This window comes from Rhyacophila brunnea, unplaced genomic scaffold, assembly GCF_057557595.1.
Source record: "Rhyacophila brunnea isolate RB1 unplaced genomic scaffold, BYU_Rbru_1.0 scaffold_11, whole genome shotgun sequence".
Lineage (NCBI taxonomy): Eukaryota > Metazoa > Arthropoda > Insecta > Trichoptera > Rhyacophilidae > Rhyacophila > Rhyacophila brunnea.
This window is the reverse complement of record NW_028232763.1, coordinates 25,030,306-25,051,155: the sequence shown is the minus strand read 5'-3', so window position 1 is coordinate 25,051,155 and position 20,850 is coordinate 25,030,306. Positions and strand designations below refer to the sequence as shown.

The 20,850-nt window shown below is 33.6% G+C and overlaps 1 protein-coding gene across 1 annotated transcript in view; it reads right to left on the bottom strand.

The window, feature by feature from the left end:
* Nucleotides 1-20,850, bottom strand: part of Reph (Regulator of eph expression) — a 234,767-nt gene that overhangs the window by 120,280 nt on the left and 93,637 nt on the right. The window contains exon 3 of the mRNA XM_085960190.1: nt 805-953. Coding sequence (XP_085816316.1) covers nt 805-953 — 149 coding nt within the window. The remainder of the gene's footprint in view (nt 1-804; nt 954-20,850) is intronic.

Genomic DNA, 20,850 nt, shown 5'->3' with positions numbered 1-20,850 from the left:
TTTAGTCTAGTACCTATAAAATAATCATTATTTTCAATACTTTTACCCACTACAGCCCGTGAACAAATTGGATAAATTGGCCCTTCTGTCAAATAGGTTATGCACTACTGCTGTAGGCATATTTTGCCCGTCTCTAATCAGTGGGAAATCTGTATCGGTTGCACAAAACTTCGGTTTTCTTCGCGTTGATCTTCAAATACATGTAGGTAAGTATCTATATAAATTATTAACTGTAAAATACTAACACTGAAGTGTACACTATACATTGTCCCAGCTCCCAGAAACTGTTTGTAAATGTCAGGTGTTTCAAATATGCAATACGTACTTGCATATTATTTAGTCTTGTAGACGTCTTTTGTAACGTAATCCGTGCATTGAAGGCAGTGCAGAACTACGCATTCTTTAATTTACATTATCAAGTTACGACGTTCGCACCATGTCCATTAAATAAGTCGAATAATCACCTTAGTTCTAGTATACTTTAATTTTCTTCGATTTACTATTTTTGAGTGAATCCAAAAATAATATGTGATGACGTATATGTGGCAGATTATAATAATTACAGACTTAAGCTATCCGCCGACACAAACCACCGATCGCAGCGTTTGACCCCCGCACGCTTGTCTGATTTTTCCGACGTAAGAAATGTAGATCCCAGCCGGCGAGGAAAACTCAGCGACAGGCCGTCGTAATGGGCGTTGACACTAAATCCGATTGATCAAAATATAACAGTGCGTATTGTTTAGAAACCAGAACTAGAAACATTTGTGATAACTGACTATTAAATAAGTATAGGGATCTCACCTCTAATTCTTCCTCCGAGCTGTGTTGATCGTAATGCAGATCAGTGGCACCCATCATGAAGTATGGATAGGCAATGGCTGACGTTGAGGAAGGCGATGTCGCTGACCGTCCCGCGGGCGAAACGCCGCCCTCTCGGCCGGTGCTCATATCTGGAGAAAAAATAAAAAAGCTCTGTAAATATATTTTTTATTAAAATATATTTTTGTGTTGACTTCTTGATGCTACGCCCTCCATAATATATTATCATGTTTGTGTATAGTAACAGTATGTTGAAAGATAAAAAAAATACATATACATAGTTCATAGTACATGGTATTTTTTGTAACTGCATATCAACAATGCTCACTACGAAATGGTTTTCAGGCAAATCAAAAGATAAAAGGCGTTTATGTTTTACTGTAATGTGTGTTCTATTGAAAGTATGTACCTATCTGACGCAAGACAGTGCATGTCCAGAAGGGTCCGTATGTTCTAGCTAGGCACTGTGCTCATCCAACCTCAACTGATGCCATTTTAGTTGTGCAAGAACTTAACAACTATGTAATAACCCGGCTTGACTATCCTCGTCGGTTTCCTGATAACCTTACTGATGAGTGAAGGAAATGTCCTGCATGGTTTGATAACTTTCGCTATAGGTATCAACGTCCTCTTCACAGTGCAAAGGTGACTTGAAGTTAATTGCCCCTCCAAACCACACCTGGTCTTAATCGGGCATATCACGGGACCCTAATTTAGATGTGAAGCATTAATTTTTAATGACTGTGAATGTCTTAGGAGCAATTACCTAAGACTGAGGTCGCCATGCACTCACATTTACATGACTTCAAGTTAAGAGTACCCATGGGAGAGATGAGCACGTAGAGACAATATTACAAATTTTAGTAAGTAACAAAAGCTAATACAAAACTGCTGAACATTATAACTGAAGAGATCTTCACGTGCAAAGGTGACTGTCTCATGCGGAGTTCCGCAGTTTGAAGTAATTGTCCCACATTTTTATAAAGACGATACACCAACAGCTGTTATGGTTATACCAAGTGGTTACGATTTCCCAAAACCACAGTTAGATCGGTTGCAAATTTACATCGACACTATGTGATTCCAACAAGATTGAGATTTCTCATACATAATGACAGTTTCCGGGGCGTCGATTTCAAGTAACAGCGATGCCCCTTGGCCTAAATGTTCTGAGGATTTACGCTCTTATAATATATATATATATATATATATATGGGGTTACCTCAAAAGAAGTAAGTCAAAAGTCTATATCAGAAGAACGTAGAAAAATGATAACCTAAAATAACGGATAGGTACAGGACGAACGAATATTAAAGCGACTTTGAAATGTGTATGCAAAAAGAAGCAAGTAGATGCCATAATTTTCCACAAATGAATATGACGTTGGAAGTCTCTATACTATACTTAATAGTTGTAGTTTCAGAAAGTAATTACAGTATAATTACGTTAGCAAAATCATCAGATCTATTTTGCTCAACCGCATAATCGTAGCTAATCAGGATACTGAAACACTAGTATGTTTTTCCGATGTGCACAAACAACAAAAACACGAAAAGTATATTGTATGAAATATAATATAAGACCTTGCCCACTATTATAGAAAACGTTATAGGTACTGTATGTTTTGTCAACATATAATTTTCTGGCATGCCGCAGTACAATAAGAAGAAAATATTTATAAAATAGGAACCTTTGAATGCGAAACAACCCCTCATTGAAATAATAATTTATGTTTTGGTTGCGGGGGGATGGAGTGATTACGGCTCTGTGGAGTAACGTGACTGCACATGATTACTCTGATATCCGTTTGATGACTGATTTATTATTTAAGACTTAAACTTTAAAACAAAAGACGAACAATTCATAAGCAAAATAAACAAAACGAGCTTTTGCTAATGTCGAGCTTTAATTAATGATCAATGTAGCCGTTAACGACAAGGGCCACTACCGTCAGACCGAGTGCTAGTTATTGCTCATTTTTAGAATGCAATATGGTAAAATTCTTGTAATAAATGGAAAAACGAAATATGCAATGCAAAGGTTTCCGAAATACGGAGTTGATCAATAACTAGCACTACCATCGTAATTCGCAATTCAGTGACACGGCTTGGATATAGGCGGCCTTGTTTTAACGAAGAAGAGACCGCGTATGGACACACTAATGATGGTGTTGTCTCCTCTTTTCAGCCTCCGGTACTTCATTGTCAATATCGCCCTATCACTGGCTCTGGGCACAAATCGAAATAACAACAGCTCAGAAGAAAACATATACCCTGATAATGCTTTAATATCGATGCGAGATACAATCTACTGAAAGATAACGCCTATTTTCGATCATTTATATAAGAGTAGATACATAATAATATATAGATAAAATAAAAAAGTTACTATTTGAGCGAAACGGGTGCTGTAAATATTTATTTAATATTCGGTTAATCCCACAGAACATCGACTTTAAAAAATGATACCATCCATAAAGTAAATCTGTGGGTAGATAGGTACAACAGTTTACAGCTCAATGTAAAACTGTATGAAAAAAATCAATGGAACACCATTACCGTCCGCCAGAAAACATCCAGATGACAACAGTTGTCTTACCAAATGATACGGACCGAACCTTGAATAAAATGTCGGCAATATTCCATCACGATCGTCTGCCACGACTCACGAGGGTGACGGTGATAAAGAAGAATTCCAAAGAGGGCTTTGACAGAATGCATAGTTAAATAACGTAAGTTTATTTTGGAAATCAAATATTTTTTATTTGAAAGGTCCCAACAGTAGATTTATTTACATGTATGAACAATGTATAATGTAATACCTAATTATCTGTTGCAATAATCCCAATAACAGGCGGACATAAAACAATGGCTAAATCGTTCAATTAATAACAACTCTAATTATCCATATAATTCTAAAGAAATCAATCTAAACATATTCACGGACAAAATAAATATTGTAATAAAATAGTATGCTGCATATTGTATGAACCAATCAGTTGTCAAATTAAGTCGGAATAACAAAATGATTTAGATTTGATTTGCCTTTGGATGGTCCATAATATACTCGCAGTGTGTAGTATATATTATTATATTATCTACATCAGGCATATCCAACTTTTAAGTAAGCCACCGTCTACAATCCAATATCAAAACTGGCAGTGATCTATCCCGATTCTTCAACTTTCAACTTCAACAAAAAGGTTATATTTGACTGCGGGCACTAAGAGCCTAATGCAGAATTCGTACTTAAGGTAAAATTGGTAAGTAACCGAAAACCATCTGGTAACTATAGACTATAGAGTTAAGGAATCCTTAACCATAAACTACTTTTGTTATGAACACGCCCCTTTCTTTATTACCATTTACCACTGACAGCTGCTGTCAAAATAAATCCGCGTGTCTATAAAACAGTCCATACACTCAAATTTATTTAACAATTGATCTCAATATGGATATTGATAGTGTTAATTCGTTTGGCATGTACCTACATGCAGAATATGCATGTACACAGTTTGCAGTTATTGCGAACAATGATGTACGCATGGTAGAATTTAAGTGTTGGTCTTATTTCGGGCACTCATGCCCCATCGTCAAACTATTCTTTTATTGCACAATGCGTCTAGAAACTACACCTAAGTTTAAATCACGAGAATATATTTTTTTCTCTTACACCTGTGGCCAATGACATATTAAATGGACAACTCACTTCATACCGGCGCGCACGAGAAATTGTGCATGAAAGTCATTCACAGATGTATAGGTAGATGTCACGTGACCATATGACGTTCCGTTTCCATTATGCGATACAAGCTTCGAGAATTTATAGTAATATAACCTTTATTGTAATAGCGTATTAGTGTCATGACTCATTGCGTTAGAAACAGATTCTCGGTTACTTACGACTTCTCGGAGATTAGACGCAAGTGAGCCCAGCGCATCACAGGCGACTGTCCAATGGTTTCTATCATTCAATTGCATTGAATAAACATTTATCAATATCTTAAAATGGCATTTTATAAATAATAAAACACATGAAAAGTGATATCCCATCTTTCTTGGAGTGTTTAGTAGATTTTTTTTACAATTTTTAACTAGGCACATTGGCATTTTGTAACACAATAATAACGATGGAGTAGAAATTTTGTATGGGCAGACCCAGCGGTGTCGCCAGACCGCTTGCAAGCAGAAAGTTCATTTGAGCGTAGGATACCGATATTAAAAAATGAATTTCGCCATCCGGCAGACCCGACACAAAGTGAGTGTCATTTTATTTTCTAGATGCTTCGTCCATATTAATGTCATTGCCTGTGGCAGGCAATGAGTGATACAATGTAAATCAAAAGATACGACGAGGTTGCGCGGGGTTCTTATGGTGAAATTTAAAACAACGTTCTGCTGGTTAATGAAATAAAAGTAGGAATGTCTAATGATCCTTCAAAAACTCAATAAAATCATATTATTGATTATTTTATTATAGTTGGACGCTTTTGACATTTTCACAACTCAATTAATATGAACCGACCATATGGTGCGGTCTACCAAAATACATCCCGCGATCGACGTATTGAATATGCCTGGTCTATCTGATATCGTATTGTTGATCATTGTTATGAATATGATTGAAGTGGTGCAATAATTCAAAATATCGCACACATAATAATATGACAGCCTATTAACTCAACAATAAAAGTACCTACCCACTGTGGTAATACATTATGATTGTACATGCAGATTTTATAATGATATGTATATCGCTGATTGTCGTACGGTTTATTAAGACTTTCGTTTCGCGGCGGCATTGTGAAATCACTTTCCCATAATTGGATAGCAAAAAAAACTATTTAGAAACACTTAATTGATTTTGCAAAACCTCAAAAAGAGAAAGAAAAAACGCCGTGTTAAATCTGCACGATGAGTGACAGTGGCGTCCGATGAAAGAGGAGTTGGTTAGAAGAAGACAGGCGTACCTACCTGTATTATGTTAAATTACACGTTTAAAAAAAAAAAGAAAAAAAAATAACGATAGGTATCTATCTACATATAACTGACAGACGGACATAATTTTTGGTGACGTGATAAAGAAGGAATATCGAATTCTAAAAGCACCACAGCAGAACGCATCAATTTTACTTAAGCCACACTCTACCCATATTCTCAATTACAACGCAATTGTTAAAACATTTTTTTATAATAAATGAAAATATAATTAATATTAAATTCTACAGTTTTTTTTTAAAAAGGTTTGTCGATAGCTATTTCGGTTGTAACACCATTATCAAGACTATTCAGATAAGCCGTTTGCCTTTGCTTAAATACTATACGCATAGATAGAGACAGAATACATTTTCTTATTCGTTAAAAAATATTATGACTTTGTATACTTATTATTAATTGTAATACTTTAAAACTCCTAAGTGGGTTTTTTAATGGATATCAAAATTTACAAAATTTATCGAAGGTACGGTGTTCAAGTGCTTTGGTTATTTCTTGACATTATTAATCAATTAAAATATTATTAGTATAATGTTGTTAATCATGCGCTTAAATTATATTTAATAGTGGCGACGAATGCATTACTAAATTTTCATTAATTATGCGATTACTTTTGGATAATTCGCGATTAATTTCCAACTGTCGAGTAAATTTAGTTTTAGACTTTTGTTACATGTATGCAAACACTCTGGCGTTATTTTTCCACTGATGGTATGCAAATTTGATATCAAATGTTTAGCAAACTGAGAATCTGTTTTACCGTTCAGATTCAAAACAGATATATTTTCATTTATTTTAAAATGGAATTCTACCAAGTAAATGCTAACTCAATTAATACATTTTTTTATGTTTGTACCAAACTAAAAGGTATTTAAAAAGCTTTTAGGCAAGTAAAATTACCCTATACCCGGTAAAGCTATTAATCCGAATAATTATTTAGGATCTGTGCATGATCTGGAATATATGAGTGCAAAATGAATACTGTTCATTAGAATAGACCTTTAACGTTAACACTATAAATAGAGAAAAGAAACTGCAATTATAAATTGTATATAACTAGCCTTCAATTACCTAGATTGACCACACATATGAAAACTGTATACCAATCTGGAAATTACACACTGTTGCATTAATCATCCATATATTGAGAGATTACAGAAATACCCCTTAATTTTGTTAGGGATCTTTTTAATGCAAACTGCATAAGTATACTTAACTAAAGGGATAAATAAATAATACAATATTCTCTTCAATAAAGTATAATAGTTAAAATCGTATACTCATTACTGATAAAAGTGTGCTTTTACGTTAGATATTTTCCCATTGCAAACGCCATTATTATTTAATGCACGCCTTTGGATCATTATTTCACAAAGGTGTTTCGTACACCTTCCAATACTTATAATTTTATTTATAATATAAGTAAATAAGTACATAGCTAAGAAATCGTGACTTTTTACAGTAATCTACCAAGAACAATTATTATTATCAAATGCATTTTATTTTGCAGTATTATAAAATAATGAGAAGAACAATTTGTTACACTGTCGTTGGCAAATTTGGAAATAAAAGCATTTTCTTATTTTAAAATGAATCAGTGACACTCATATCAACTTACAAATTATGTTTAGAACAGACTTCGTACATCCCCCAAAACGTACACAATCCATTCATAGTGGGTAAAATACTTGTAATGCATTTTAAATTATAAGTTTGTGGTCGCCCTATTGTTTAATTAAATTTAACTAAGATTATATTATTTTGATCTCGACGTTTTTACTAATTTTCTGGCGTGATTATAATCTATAACTGTAAACCTCATCAAGACCAATATTCAATAGATAGGAAAACATATTATCAGCCATTTATGAATATTAACTTGGAAATGGATTTTCCCATCTACATGAGTATAGGTAACAATCAGACAATGTAATAATGTTTGTCTTTGCAAAAAGTTGTGGATTAGAATGAAACTAATGAATGAAAGATAAAATAAGATATTGAAAGTAGCACACTAGTAGATAATTGTTTTTCCGTGTATTACAGTAAAGTTTATTATGAGTATTTTCCTCAAGCAGTCCACGTAGACCAGTGCTTCCAAGCCGGGGCCAGAAAATTTATTCCATTTTCTTTATATAACATGTAGATTCTGATAAAAGGTTAATATTTGCTCACAAATTTGTTCTACTCGTTTGTAAGTAAAATTAAAACAGTCGCCTGCGCCGCAATTTTCGTTGAATTCGTGAACATTAAAAAATATCATTACGCGAAAGTAGGTAGGTACCTATGCACATTTTTATTTTCGATTATGGTTTATCGGTAGTTTAGTATTTTCTGACTAATTAATAACGTTAATTACTTAAGATATATAATTCTATAAACAGTATAACAGTAGATGCCATGTGACTGCTAGAGCGGGCGGAGCAATTATTATGTTGATTGAACAAACTTAATAACATTATGTCATAAGTACATGACATCAATAAGTAAAAATAAGTCTTAAAATGTAGCAAATATATAACAAAAGATAATAATATCGATGAGCTACAGTGGTACCATTAAATTTAACAATGAATACGCGGTTCATCCCGTGTGTAGAAATTAGTCAGTGGAATGTGATGATTTTTATAATTACTTACTACTGTCGACTAGATACTTTTCATCAAGCCTATCGCATCGCTTTCTCTCGCTAGGCGCATCTCCGGCTATTTGTTTTTTCGTGCCAAAATTATCGAACCTCACGATAATGTGGTAAACTTATTTAAAAATAATTACAAATTAAAAAGAACTTTTTATATGCAACGTTTTTAAAATTTCTGTTGAATCATATAAACTTGACTTGACTAGCTTAAACGATCAAAAAAATTTGTACTTGACATGTCATATATTATTGGTTTCCATAGTAACGCACGTATATATTAATAATTTAGTTGCTAGGACCCCAGACCCCAACAACCAATAATGGTGTCGAAATAACTTTTAATACAAAACATAATTAACTGATAATGAATTCAATTCTACTTAAAGATGGCTAAAAGTATTAAAAAAATGCATTGGCATCGTGTTCTGATGTATTCTAAAAGTTTCAAATATCTAGCTAGTCGGGAAGTTAGTTAAAAATCGATTGCAAGATTTGTACCGGACAAAGAACCACCGAACAAATAAGAATACGAGCTAAGAAAAACGTTGTAATATATCGTTACCTGCAAAAGTTTGACAGTAAAAGAGAGAAGATAAATTTATAATTAATAATTCATTTAATAAGTTGGCAAAATATAACTACCTATTGCCATGTAATATTAATAATTGATTATTATAATGCATGACTTAGAAGATTAGCTGGCCACACTAACTTTATAAACAGCAGTACACACGTGCGTAGACACAATATCGTCACTTTTTGTACGCCAGTCTGACATTTTCTGCTCGCAGATTATTGGCAAATTACTTCTCTTGTCTGTGCGAACTTATTCGAATAGGCCTGAGGCATGACATCGTGTATTTTAAAACAAAATACTTTACCAATTTTGTTGGCGGAATCTGTTTTAAATACAATGCGCCGAATCAGATCGACTTTTGTGATTTTATCCGCGCCGTGTTTTTTTCCGAACAAGTTATCCGTGCTCCGCGGTCGTTTTCGTTCAGGATATTTTAGGAATTTAATTTCTAAAGTCAAAGTTCTGGCCGTGTACCGGTAGAAAGTGCGTGTAATAATGAAAGTTTTCATTACTTACAATGAATGGTGTTTGTAGAACATACTATAAATAGAGATGGCAGTGCCGCCTGTCAAAACTCTTGTCTATGGGCTCAATAATTCTATTTATCTATGTTGACATCTATGGATAGATAAAGTACACGTCGCTTTGAATAATAATATAGATTGGTAGGTATGTATCTATTTCGATAAAGCCGGTGTACTTTACATGAGTTGCATTGGTAATGTCTAAGAGGGATGCAACGTGAGGGTTATATATATGCGACCGCACAACAAAGACGCAAACATTTAAATATACGTGCGTCAGAGAGGCATACCTTCAGCAGAGATGATAGTGTGTGTGTGTGTGTGGATGCACGCTGCGTTACAGACAGACAAATCAAAACAATTAATATAATATAATGTAATTGTAACACTATTATTTCAGTACCTAATGGTACTCGCATGCCAGTAGCTTAGGTACTTATATAGTACAAACCTTTTTAATACATCTGTGGTACAAACTGACTAATCATCAAATTAGGTACTATATAATACATTAGGTACCTAGGTAGATACTCTAAATTTCACTTTTTTTAACAGCGATGATACCCTATTAAGATACCCCATTCAATAATAAAAAGAGTACATGTGCCGATATTTTAAGAGAATAGTTACCCTTACATCATCGATAATAACATTATTCACTGCTATAAAACATAAAAGAATGTTGCTTTCTACATTTTGCGTGCAATAAAATACATCGCCCTCAGACAAACATAAAACGCTTATATTAAAAGGGCTATTGTCCACAAAATTCTATTTACGAGGGTTAATATTTTTATTCCAGCTTGACATAGCTGTTAGTGGCAAATGTTGCCATCACATTCACTGGGATTCTCTATTTTTTCCAAATGGCGGATACATTCAAATAACGACGAAAACCACGGAGACATGATATGAAAATAATATGATATACCGGTATATTATGATCGAACCAGGAACCGTATTATCAAACACTAGTTACACAGCCATGCAGCTTTAATTGTTGTTGCTGCATCGATGTATCCTTTAGCAACCACATTTAAACGTTTCCCATACAGAGAATCTTGCCAAATCCTACTTATGAGTTATGCGCCACCATTGTTGTTGTATGTATTAGAATTAGGCTTTTCACGAATGTTTGCTTGTTACCCATATACAATGTAATGCAGAATCCTACGTACACGCATCGGAGAAAAATGAAATATTTTTATTGGTTTCGTTAAGGCTTATACCTCAGTTGAGGCATGGTCTAAAAAGATCGTGGCTAGGCGATGCGCGGATTGAGGGTCGCGGGTGCAAATGACGCATGCCGAACAAAATATAATTTGACATATAAATCCAACATGCGTCCATTTAATGTTCTGTTTATTGTTCTATTACTAACAACAATAATATATTCATTGACATGTTTTCTTTTTCAAGTAAATGGGTAACGTTTTTAGTCATCTTTACAAGATTTAAGAATTAATACCCCAGTCGCCATCACGAAACAAATTATTTTCCGTTTCACTGATGTATCGTCTTAATATATTTTTTAAATTACTGGACGAATTTGAGTTCGTTTATTAAGAGAAAAAGTCACACTGGTGTGATATTATTTTCAATGTTTTGACCAATAACTTAATTATTAAAATCACTCACATCCTCCGAGAAAAAGTCCCATTGGTGTGATAATTTTTTCCAATGCTCAAATCTTGCTGTAAGTTGCAAGCTAGATTGCCTATCGAAAAATAATAGACCTGACAAGAAAAACGCTAAGTTGGCATCGCTGCTTTCGAATATCTTATTCCTTTCAAGTGAGTAGCCTACATATAAATTGCCGTCAGAGTTGTGATTATCGCTTACTTATCCACTCGTATGCCGGAAGGCTGTATGACAATATAAATAGGCATATGAATAAAAACCCACGTAGAAATGTAACATCGAAAGAAAAAGTATCAATACTTGGTATCGTATCAGAAGGATGATGATGTCGATTTACTACCAAGTTGATATGAGCACGGTTCTCTGACAAGAACAAATTCATACCTAAAGAACCCTTATTTTTTTTCCAACGGAATTTAGATTACAATGTAATTGGAATCATAAAAAACACACGGTGTCGTGTCATTATACGTGAATGCATGACCCAGAAGAGAAGGTTTAATCGGAATTATTTAGCAGTTTACGGGTAGGTACCGCTAAATTGTGCCTCGCTCTTGACAGAAGCTACAAAGGTATTTATATTATAATGGTGGTTTCTCATCCATACCTACTGCCATAAGGGCCAGACTAAATTCCAAGAAACTGGAAACGCTATAAATATAAAACATTATACTTATTATTATTAACTTTATTATATAATAATATAAATTTGTGGCGGAAAATCACTAAACGAGACAGTTAAAAACATTTCCATTATAGTAGGTTTACGTATACTATTCTAGTAAATCACGGGTTCGAAACACATGGGTCGCGACCCCAGTATTAACAAGCGATTCGTCAACTTCTTAAACGAAAAAAAAAGAGTTCAAAATTCCTTTTTAATCAACAAAATGTAATCTCTACATTAATTAATTGTTTTGTGTAAAATTCCTATATTTTCATTGTGTAATAATTAAGTGACTCTGGAAATCAACAATCGATTGACCTCATCTTTCGAATACCAGAGAATTCGGCTGAAAGTGGAAACATGTAGTTTTAGTATAAAATTAATAAAAATGGAACGAATGTGTAGGTATAACCATAAATAATTACAAGATAAAAATAACTTTTTATATACCACGTTTTTCAATTTTCTGTTGAATCATATAAACTTGACAATTATATGTATAAAAACTTTTTATTGTACTTGATAGAAATACTGAATAAATATTATAGAATACAGAAATGTCATTTTGATATTTCATATTGATTTCCATAGTAACGCACGTATATATTAATAATTTAGTTGCTAGGACCCCCTTACCAACCAATAATACTGAGTAGTAAATATTACTTTTAACGATTTTTTTCCAAAATATACAAAACAGAATTAACTGAAAATGAATTCAATTTTGCTTAAAGATTACCAAAAGTATTAAAATAATGCATTGTCGTCGTGTTCTGGTATATTCTAAAAGTTAGTTAAAAAAATTGTACTGCACAAGAAAAAATCTGTACGGGACAAACAAGAATAAAAGCTAATAAAAACGTGGTAAAATAGTCAATTACCAGTGAAAAAGATAAAAAATAGTTTTGAACCAACTCTACAAAAAGTGTACCAAATGTCCACATGTACCTAAGTGTAGACTGTAGATAATGTGGTGATTGCGGATTCACAAGGTGAGAGAAGATAATCCACGTGTAAAATTTCATTTTACGATCATTTTAATGTCTTTTCTTCGCACTATTAAAATGTATTTTTCTGCAAATAAAAAAATGGTGTCGCGACTCGAAAAAGTTTGGGAGCCCGTGCGTTAAATAAACGAAGTATGTCCCTGAGCGAACGAACGTGTTAAAATATTATTTCAGTGGCTATTTAAAACCTAGCGTGTTTTTTTTTTTTTTCATTGCTCATTCATTAGTCATTAGCACAATATAAAAAATATGAAACAAGTGCTTTCGCGCAATTATTATTGATACCAGACTACGTGATAAAATTTTAAATCATTTTATATGAAATATTCACCATTTACTAACTATGTAGACATGTCTGGCCTTTGAATTTATTAAACAACAATAAAATTATATCGATATGTATCTGATAGAGATAGACAATAGCGTCGCGCTTATTGTTTAACAAATATTCAAAGTGTTAGAGATATTTTTTTCCAAAGTCAGAAGATTTTTGGATAGTTTACCTATTAGTACATTTCAAAATTATATAAAAAATTTAATGAACATTGGATAATATAGCCTCTAAATAACGTACATACAGTATAACCCCTATTTTACGTTTTTTAAGGGACTGAAAAAAAAAACCTAATTGGACCTAAATCTCTAATTCAAAATTCTAAAAAAATAACGTTTTATTAAAAAACAACATTCAATTAAAATTTTTATTGGTTTTTTTTTAATTTTTTATTAAAAAAATCATATACTATATTAGTTTGTTGCATTTTTGTTTTTTTGTTATGTAATTCTCTTTCAAGACTATATAAACAGTTAAAAGTGTCATCTTGAATATCAGCAAAGCTTGTAAAGTAGGTTTTTAAACCCTCGATGAACCTCATTGCTTCTTCTTTTGTTGGAATATCAACCTCTTCTTCATCAGACAGTTCTTCAGCAGACAAGTCTGCTGGTGTTAAATGACTGTCAACAATGTCATCAACTTCCACCAAGTCTGATGTCATAATATTGGAGTTAAGGTTTACATAATCCTGCAGGGGTTGGTCTGAAATCCTTTCCCAGCCTTCTATAACATCACACTGGATCTATATCATCACGCATATTTTGAATATCTCCGACGTAAATCGCGGGAAAGAAAAACGTAAATGCGGGTATTAAATGTACTGAAATACATCGGGAGTCGGGACTGAAAAAATTACACGCAATTGCCGGGAAAACGTGAATTCCGGGCACGTAAAAAAGAGGTTATACTGTATTATGTATAGGTAAATCTAGTTTAAATTGTGAGCATTGTAGCAAATGAAATCCGCGAAATTAAAAAAAACATGTTAATTTGTCATATTATTATACCTACAGCCCTCTACGGCCTACGCCGCGTAGAGGTTGAGTAGTCACTATAATCATTATCGTAAGTTTGTATTACAAATCTGGTACAATTGCGCTACTCAAATAAAACCCGTCTTTCACTCCGATACTTGAATATAATATAAGAGAGGCGTCACTTACATATGCGCCTGGCACTTATGACGTCGGTCACGTTACTGTAAGCTCGGTCACACAAAATATAAAATCGACATCGTCATAACTCAAAACGGTCCTCACACAGACACAGGCGGAACCATAACAGGACAGTGACGTCACGCGGCTAGCCGAAACGAATGACTGACAGCGTAAAGAAGCGCCTACGCATGCGCCGATGCTACATTTAGCTATCCTACCTACGGCCCATGTCGAGTGAAATTTATTACATTCGATAAGTAGATGCACCAAACATGTCTTAATGATGCAATATGCGGCAGTACATTAAGGTTACATGTGTTTTGTGAATAACAACAACATCACATCGACAAATTCGACGTGTTGCATTCGAGGCGAGCTTGTATGTACGACCGGGCTAATATAGATAATCATCATCATTTTTCGGCCGGCGGACAGAGAAAGTTCTTGTTCATACACGTATTTTATTTTTATCAGAAAATTGGCAATGCCAGCACTGCTCTGCGCACCAGTAATTCAGTCAGCAGCAACTCTATTTTAATGCTGCAGTAGGCACTTACCTACTTCATTCCATCCAAGTGCTGTTAAATAGTAATTAATGTGTAATTGGTATATTTGATGATATCTAAAATGATTAAATTATATCTACCTATGCAGTTCTAAATTGCAAGGCCACTAGATATCTATCATAAATAATTTGCAAATACATACCTTAATAATTAATATTAAAATTTTAGAAGTCTTAATATTATCATCAAGCAAAAAGTTTCAATTATTCTCGATTACTTCACGAATAACCAACGACTTGAAATGAAAAAAAAAACACATGTGGTCTTCAATGTTTTAAAAAACGAACTTGTTTGTTAATGACGGTATCGATATGAAACCTTAAAATATATCCCTCATAATTTCCAGGTAAATGCAAAAACATAGATGTCGTCGATGTACTTCTCGAGATAATGGAAACCAACGTTTTGAGCGTATAGCGAAATGAGTGTAGGGTTCTAGCGGGGGAAGGGGAGTAAGTTCCAGGGGCCGGATTTGGGCCGTTGGATGTTTTTCTTATCAGGTTCACTGTGAGACTGGTTTCTTACCTTTATCTGGTTTCCCATCAATACGTATAAATGTTTCGCATTACCTTAAAACAAAATAATATTCGGCATACTTTTCCTCTCAAAAAATACCGTCCAAATTTCAAGTCGAGACGTTTTTTTAATAAACAAAGCATTAGACTCAGGGTGGAGGACACCCATTCTGGAAATGGGTGGTAGATAGAAAATATACTTCGTCTTAGATTCTGTTTTCATATACTTCGGTCATTGAAATCCTCGAAGAGTTGATTGAGAATAATCTAGCAAGGTTAAACAAGGACTTACTTTAACTGTACGTGCATGAGGGGTAAAATTTTAGTTCAGTAATTAATTACGCAACATGAATTAACTCGGCGATCGATAATGACATTTAAATGTAGAATAATTAAGTTAAAACTTGTTTACAATAAAAAAAAATATAGTGCGTTTTATTTATATAATATGCCAGTCGGATAAGAGTAAAAAATGCACAGTTTAGGTCGTACTGACTTTATGCTACAAGTCTGATTGACACACACTTTACTATCTAAACCAGTGGTCTCCAACCTTTATGTTACTACGCCTCCCTTTAAAAAAAATCTAATCTTGGCGCCTCCCCCCCTTTATTTCATTAAATAATACAGACACTTTTTTAACACACAAGTTTTTACTACTTACTTATATTAAATTCATTTTTTAATTAATTTTTTTTTCATGCGACGAATGAGCTTGTTTATTACCACAATCAATTTTAATAGAAGTCAACCAAATTCATCATCGTTCATTGACAAAAATTAATGGATTCTATCATGGGCTCCACATACTGAATAGGGCCCACAGGCCAGGATCTTTCACCCATATATTTAAAATATTTAATAGCCCTGAAACAAAGCAGCGCCGCAGGCGACTTTTTTACTATTAATAAAATAATATGAAAAATGCATTAGCAAACTAACCAAGAACTCAGGAAATAGATTTTTGTTTGCTTCAATATATCTGGCGTAGAAATCATTTAAAAGTGAAGACATGTATTATTGTTATATTATATTAAAGAAATCACGTCAAAAACAATTTAAAAAAAACAATATCACACCCTGCCTACACGCTTCAGTTGACACTTTAGCTACGAGTGACATTTAAATTTGAGGTTATTGTTTTCATGCAACCAGCGGTCGTTTTGTGCATTACCGAAACAGAGCGTTTGCAAAAGCGCCATTTTTAAATTTCTCCGCTCCAAATATTTTATTTGTAGATATTATGGTATAAAAATTAATTTATTAAAAAATTTTGGCGCCTCCCCTGGCAATAGATCGCGCCTCCCCTGGGAGGCGCGCCTCCCAGGTTGGAAACCGCTGATCTAAACTAAACCACAATAGTGTAATGGTCTGCGTAAGTTGCTCTTGTTTGTATTGGTATCTATATAACAAATAGACTTGTTAGATTATATTTGTAGTATTTTTAGTAAGATGTACCACCACACACGATGCAATGCTTTAGAATAGATTGCATACATACATAAACTACATCACTTGATATTCACACATCCAAAAAATCTCCTCCTTCTACGTAATTGTTACGTGGAAAATATATCAGGTGTCACTCTCTCACATTATACAGATCATTTTTTATCTCAAAACATTGATACTAATATTTATAATATTGGGTAGGTACTAACAGCAATAAGGTAGGTAGGTATTTGTGGCATTACGCAGATGATGTAAGCTTGGAAAAATGTCCCCGCTTTCGGTCATAAAACACGTTTTAATTCAGTCCTCCCAAATGGAAGACGCGTTCCTTTACTTGATAGGTACTCCTCGAGATGTGCAAAAGAATGTTAAGCTGTCAACTTTGTCTATTGTCTTTTTCACCTGCGATCCCCCCCCCGCCCCAATTTTCCATCAGGGCCAGAGGGCGGTTTGTTAAGTGTCCACTCTCTTGAAAAGATATTTATTGCTCGAGTTGCGTTGTTATCTACTAATAATTAATTTTAAAAGCAAGAGCATGTAATCGTAAATAAAATTATGTTATTACGGTGGAAAAGTACCTGGGTACCTACTTAATTTATAAAATATAGCACACAAACTTTTTGGGCTGGTTTATATTTTCAATAAACTACAATCATTATACCGTGATAATAGCATAATACACCAGCACTGGGTTTAATCGTAGTTTATTAGTATCATAAACACGTACCTACACATACGATACTTTTCTAAATACCAACGGATTGAAGGAGAGGTCGGATGAAAATAGGCTTATTTTGATATAACTTAAGTAAAATATTAACATCCATTAGTGAATCGTCAAAATCTTGTTAGCACTATTGAAGCGCATTTATTAAAAGGTCCAAATGGATTTTCAATCGTTGATTCTTCTTTTAAATTATTTTACAAATGGATGTCGGTGTGCAGAATCAATCATCCGCCTAGGCCCTAGATCAATCCACTGCTGGATGACGGTCTGTCCATGTAAATTTTATTCCTATCGGACATACAAGTACCTTGCCACGTACTTTCGCAAAACATGATAATCTCATTGATTTTCCAGCCTCTATAGAAGATTATGAGATGGAAAATTTAGAATGGAGGACATTATGTTAGATTTCAAATGAAAAACAATTTTATTATATCACAATATATTTTTAAGATATTAAATAAAAGGGGTTATTCATAATAATTTATAAAGTAATTCTTCATTATTCAATAAATGGAATTCAATAAATGATATTTATTTAAAGTTGTATTGCGTCAAAATTATTTCTTTTAGAGATTCCACCAACGATCTGTTTCTGTTGTCAGTCCATTGATTTTTTACAAGTGAAAAAAAAAACTCTTTTAACATTGCTATTGTGGCCAGAAATGCCGTGAAATCGATGGCCGGTGACCAATTTGAAATGGAGGACAACGGAGGACGTTTGGATACCAACTCGTCGCTGTAGGATTGGTTTGTCGAATAGACCAAATGTTCGAGACGGAAAACAAATTTCATTATCCTATATTTAAATACATATTATATGTAGGGTGTAATATATTAGGAGGTATTTAAATTGTTTTTTTTACAGCATATGAATACTGTATTCATTAAAAAATAATTTAAAGAAAAGGATGGTTCTGGTCCATTTAGATACAAAAAATTATTCTGCATTAAAAGGTCGATTTCGACGAACGGATATTCGACAAACCAATCCTATAGCGACGAACTGGTAACCCTACATATAGGTACATAATATACTTGATTGACTTACATTAACTAACTACCACTTGATAGATGACGTCCGAAAGAAATAAATTTGTCGAGTGATTTTCTGTGAGCTATGTATTTTGGAAATATAGTTCTTAGCAAACCTCCAGCAAAACTAAATCAGATAACATAAGTACATACCCACTTGTCCTTGTTTCGCAGATATGCGTTTATTTTTTTAATATTCATGCCACGAGGGTATCAGTTAGTTACAGCAAGGAATGAAAAAATTAACACACGCTGGCTTGAGAAAATCAGATACTTACATCGGTACATGTAAATTACATTCATGATTACGTTACTCAGAGAACCTGAAACCCCTGATGTGAAAAGTCAGTGCATTATCAAAAAAACCGACAAATTCTCGATAATATTAACAAAATATTATGTTGAGCGAATCGCGCCATATTAGATCGACTGCTGTTTAGTTTACTGAAGATAAGGCATATCCGCATAGCCTTGACAAGACGTGCATTAATATTTTTGACGTTTTAAAGCACTTTATAAATACTGCACCTCTTCGGCTGTTTGATAATAAAAAAAATAATAAAAAGTAAAGCCAACAGGAAGCCACTTGAATATGCGAGGGCGTTGACCCAATTCAACGGAATTGCAAACAGAATTCAAATAAAATATCAGCATTGATGTAAGTGTGACCAGGCTAATAAATTCGTTTAAAAAACGTAATAGCAGTATAGCATTTTTTCAGCCTATTTACACTGCTTTGCATCGGTGCCAAATGTCAACTATGAGCAATTTGCAAAAAAAAATGCCCGACCATTAAAAAAACGTTTCAGATTGTACAAAGCACAAGAATAATAAGAGGGAAAAAACTAAAGCATGGATGCTGTAACATAAATCGTCACCATACTGCGCAGAAAAACGTTTTAAAATGTCGACATTATTAAATTTGGTATGTGATTGTCAACCATCATTATGCGAGCTTCCTTAAAAGTTCGCAAAACCTAAAAAACGTAATAACCTCTAATATGTTATGGAAATAAAGTGAAGATTTTGACATATGAGTATGACAGGCGCATGGTAATGATTCCATGGACAGCATTGAATACGAATACTTGCTCTTAATTTAAAATATGTATCCAAACAGTTATCCCGTACTTTGAAATGGAAAAATAACAATTTGGAAAGGTTCAAGTCAGCGGAATTGGGATTGGGGATGAACGCGGGAAAGGGAGGTCTCCTACAGCTACACCAGGGGCGGGCAAACTTTTTGGATGGAGGGCCAAATTCAAGAATTCAAAATGAGCGGCGGGCCGCAAGTAAAACACCATTTTTAGATAATATACACTATTTATTATCACGAAAAATAAACATTACAAAAAAATTAATGAGAAGAATGAAAGTGTTTGAATTGAATTGAATGTGAAATTGTGAATGTGAAATTGAAGTGAAATGAATTTTTATTGAGGTTCATGATCGAAAATGTTTGTTCACATATATAGGTTGATCCAAAAACAACGAACATTTTTCTTGCATAACCTTTAAGTTGTTCAAATTTGTCTGAATTAAGGGCATTGTAAAATTTGGATATATCTTCACGACGATGCAATTCTCTTAAATCAGTGTCACACTGCAGACCAATAATCTCAAGTTGTAGCTCTGTCAGTACACTATCAATATCTATTGAAAATGGATCGCGTACTGTTGCTAAACTTGTCTCAATTTTTCGGAAGTCACCAAATCTTTGTAAAAAATCGTCATTCAGAGCTTTAATAATTTTACCATATTCTTCAAATTTATATTCTGGTATATTTCAAATACTTATATAATACTTCAATATACTTCAAAGTTGGAAAGTGGTCCACGTTCTTATTCGATATTTGTCGAAGGAACAACTTGAGTTTTAATTGAAATCCATTCAAACTCTTCACCATATCGTGGGCATATATTTTTTTTCCTTGCAACGCAGAGTTAAAAGTATTTATATGTGTCACGATGTTCAACATAGAAAATAGTGGTTACATAGTGTGAGACGAGACGCAAGGAAGACGTACTGAGATAATACATTAACGAAACAACAAATTCTTCAAATTTTAATCTATTGTCAATATTTTAAAAAAAAAATATAAAAAAAGTTATTCGTAATCAGAAGTACAATTAATGATGGCGGGCCGCAAAAAATACCCGGCGGGCCGCAGTTTGCCCTCCCATGAGCTAC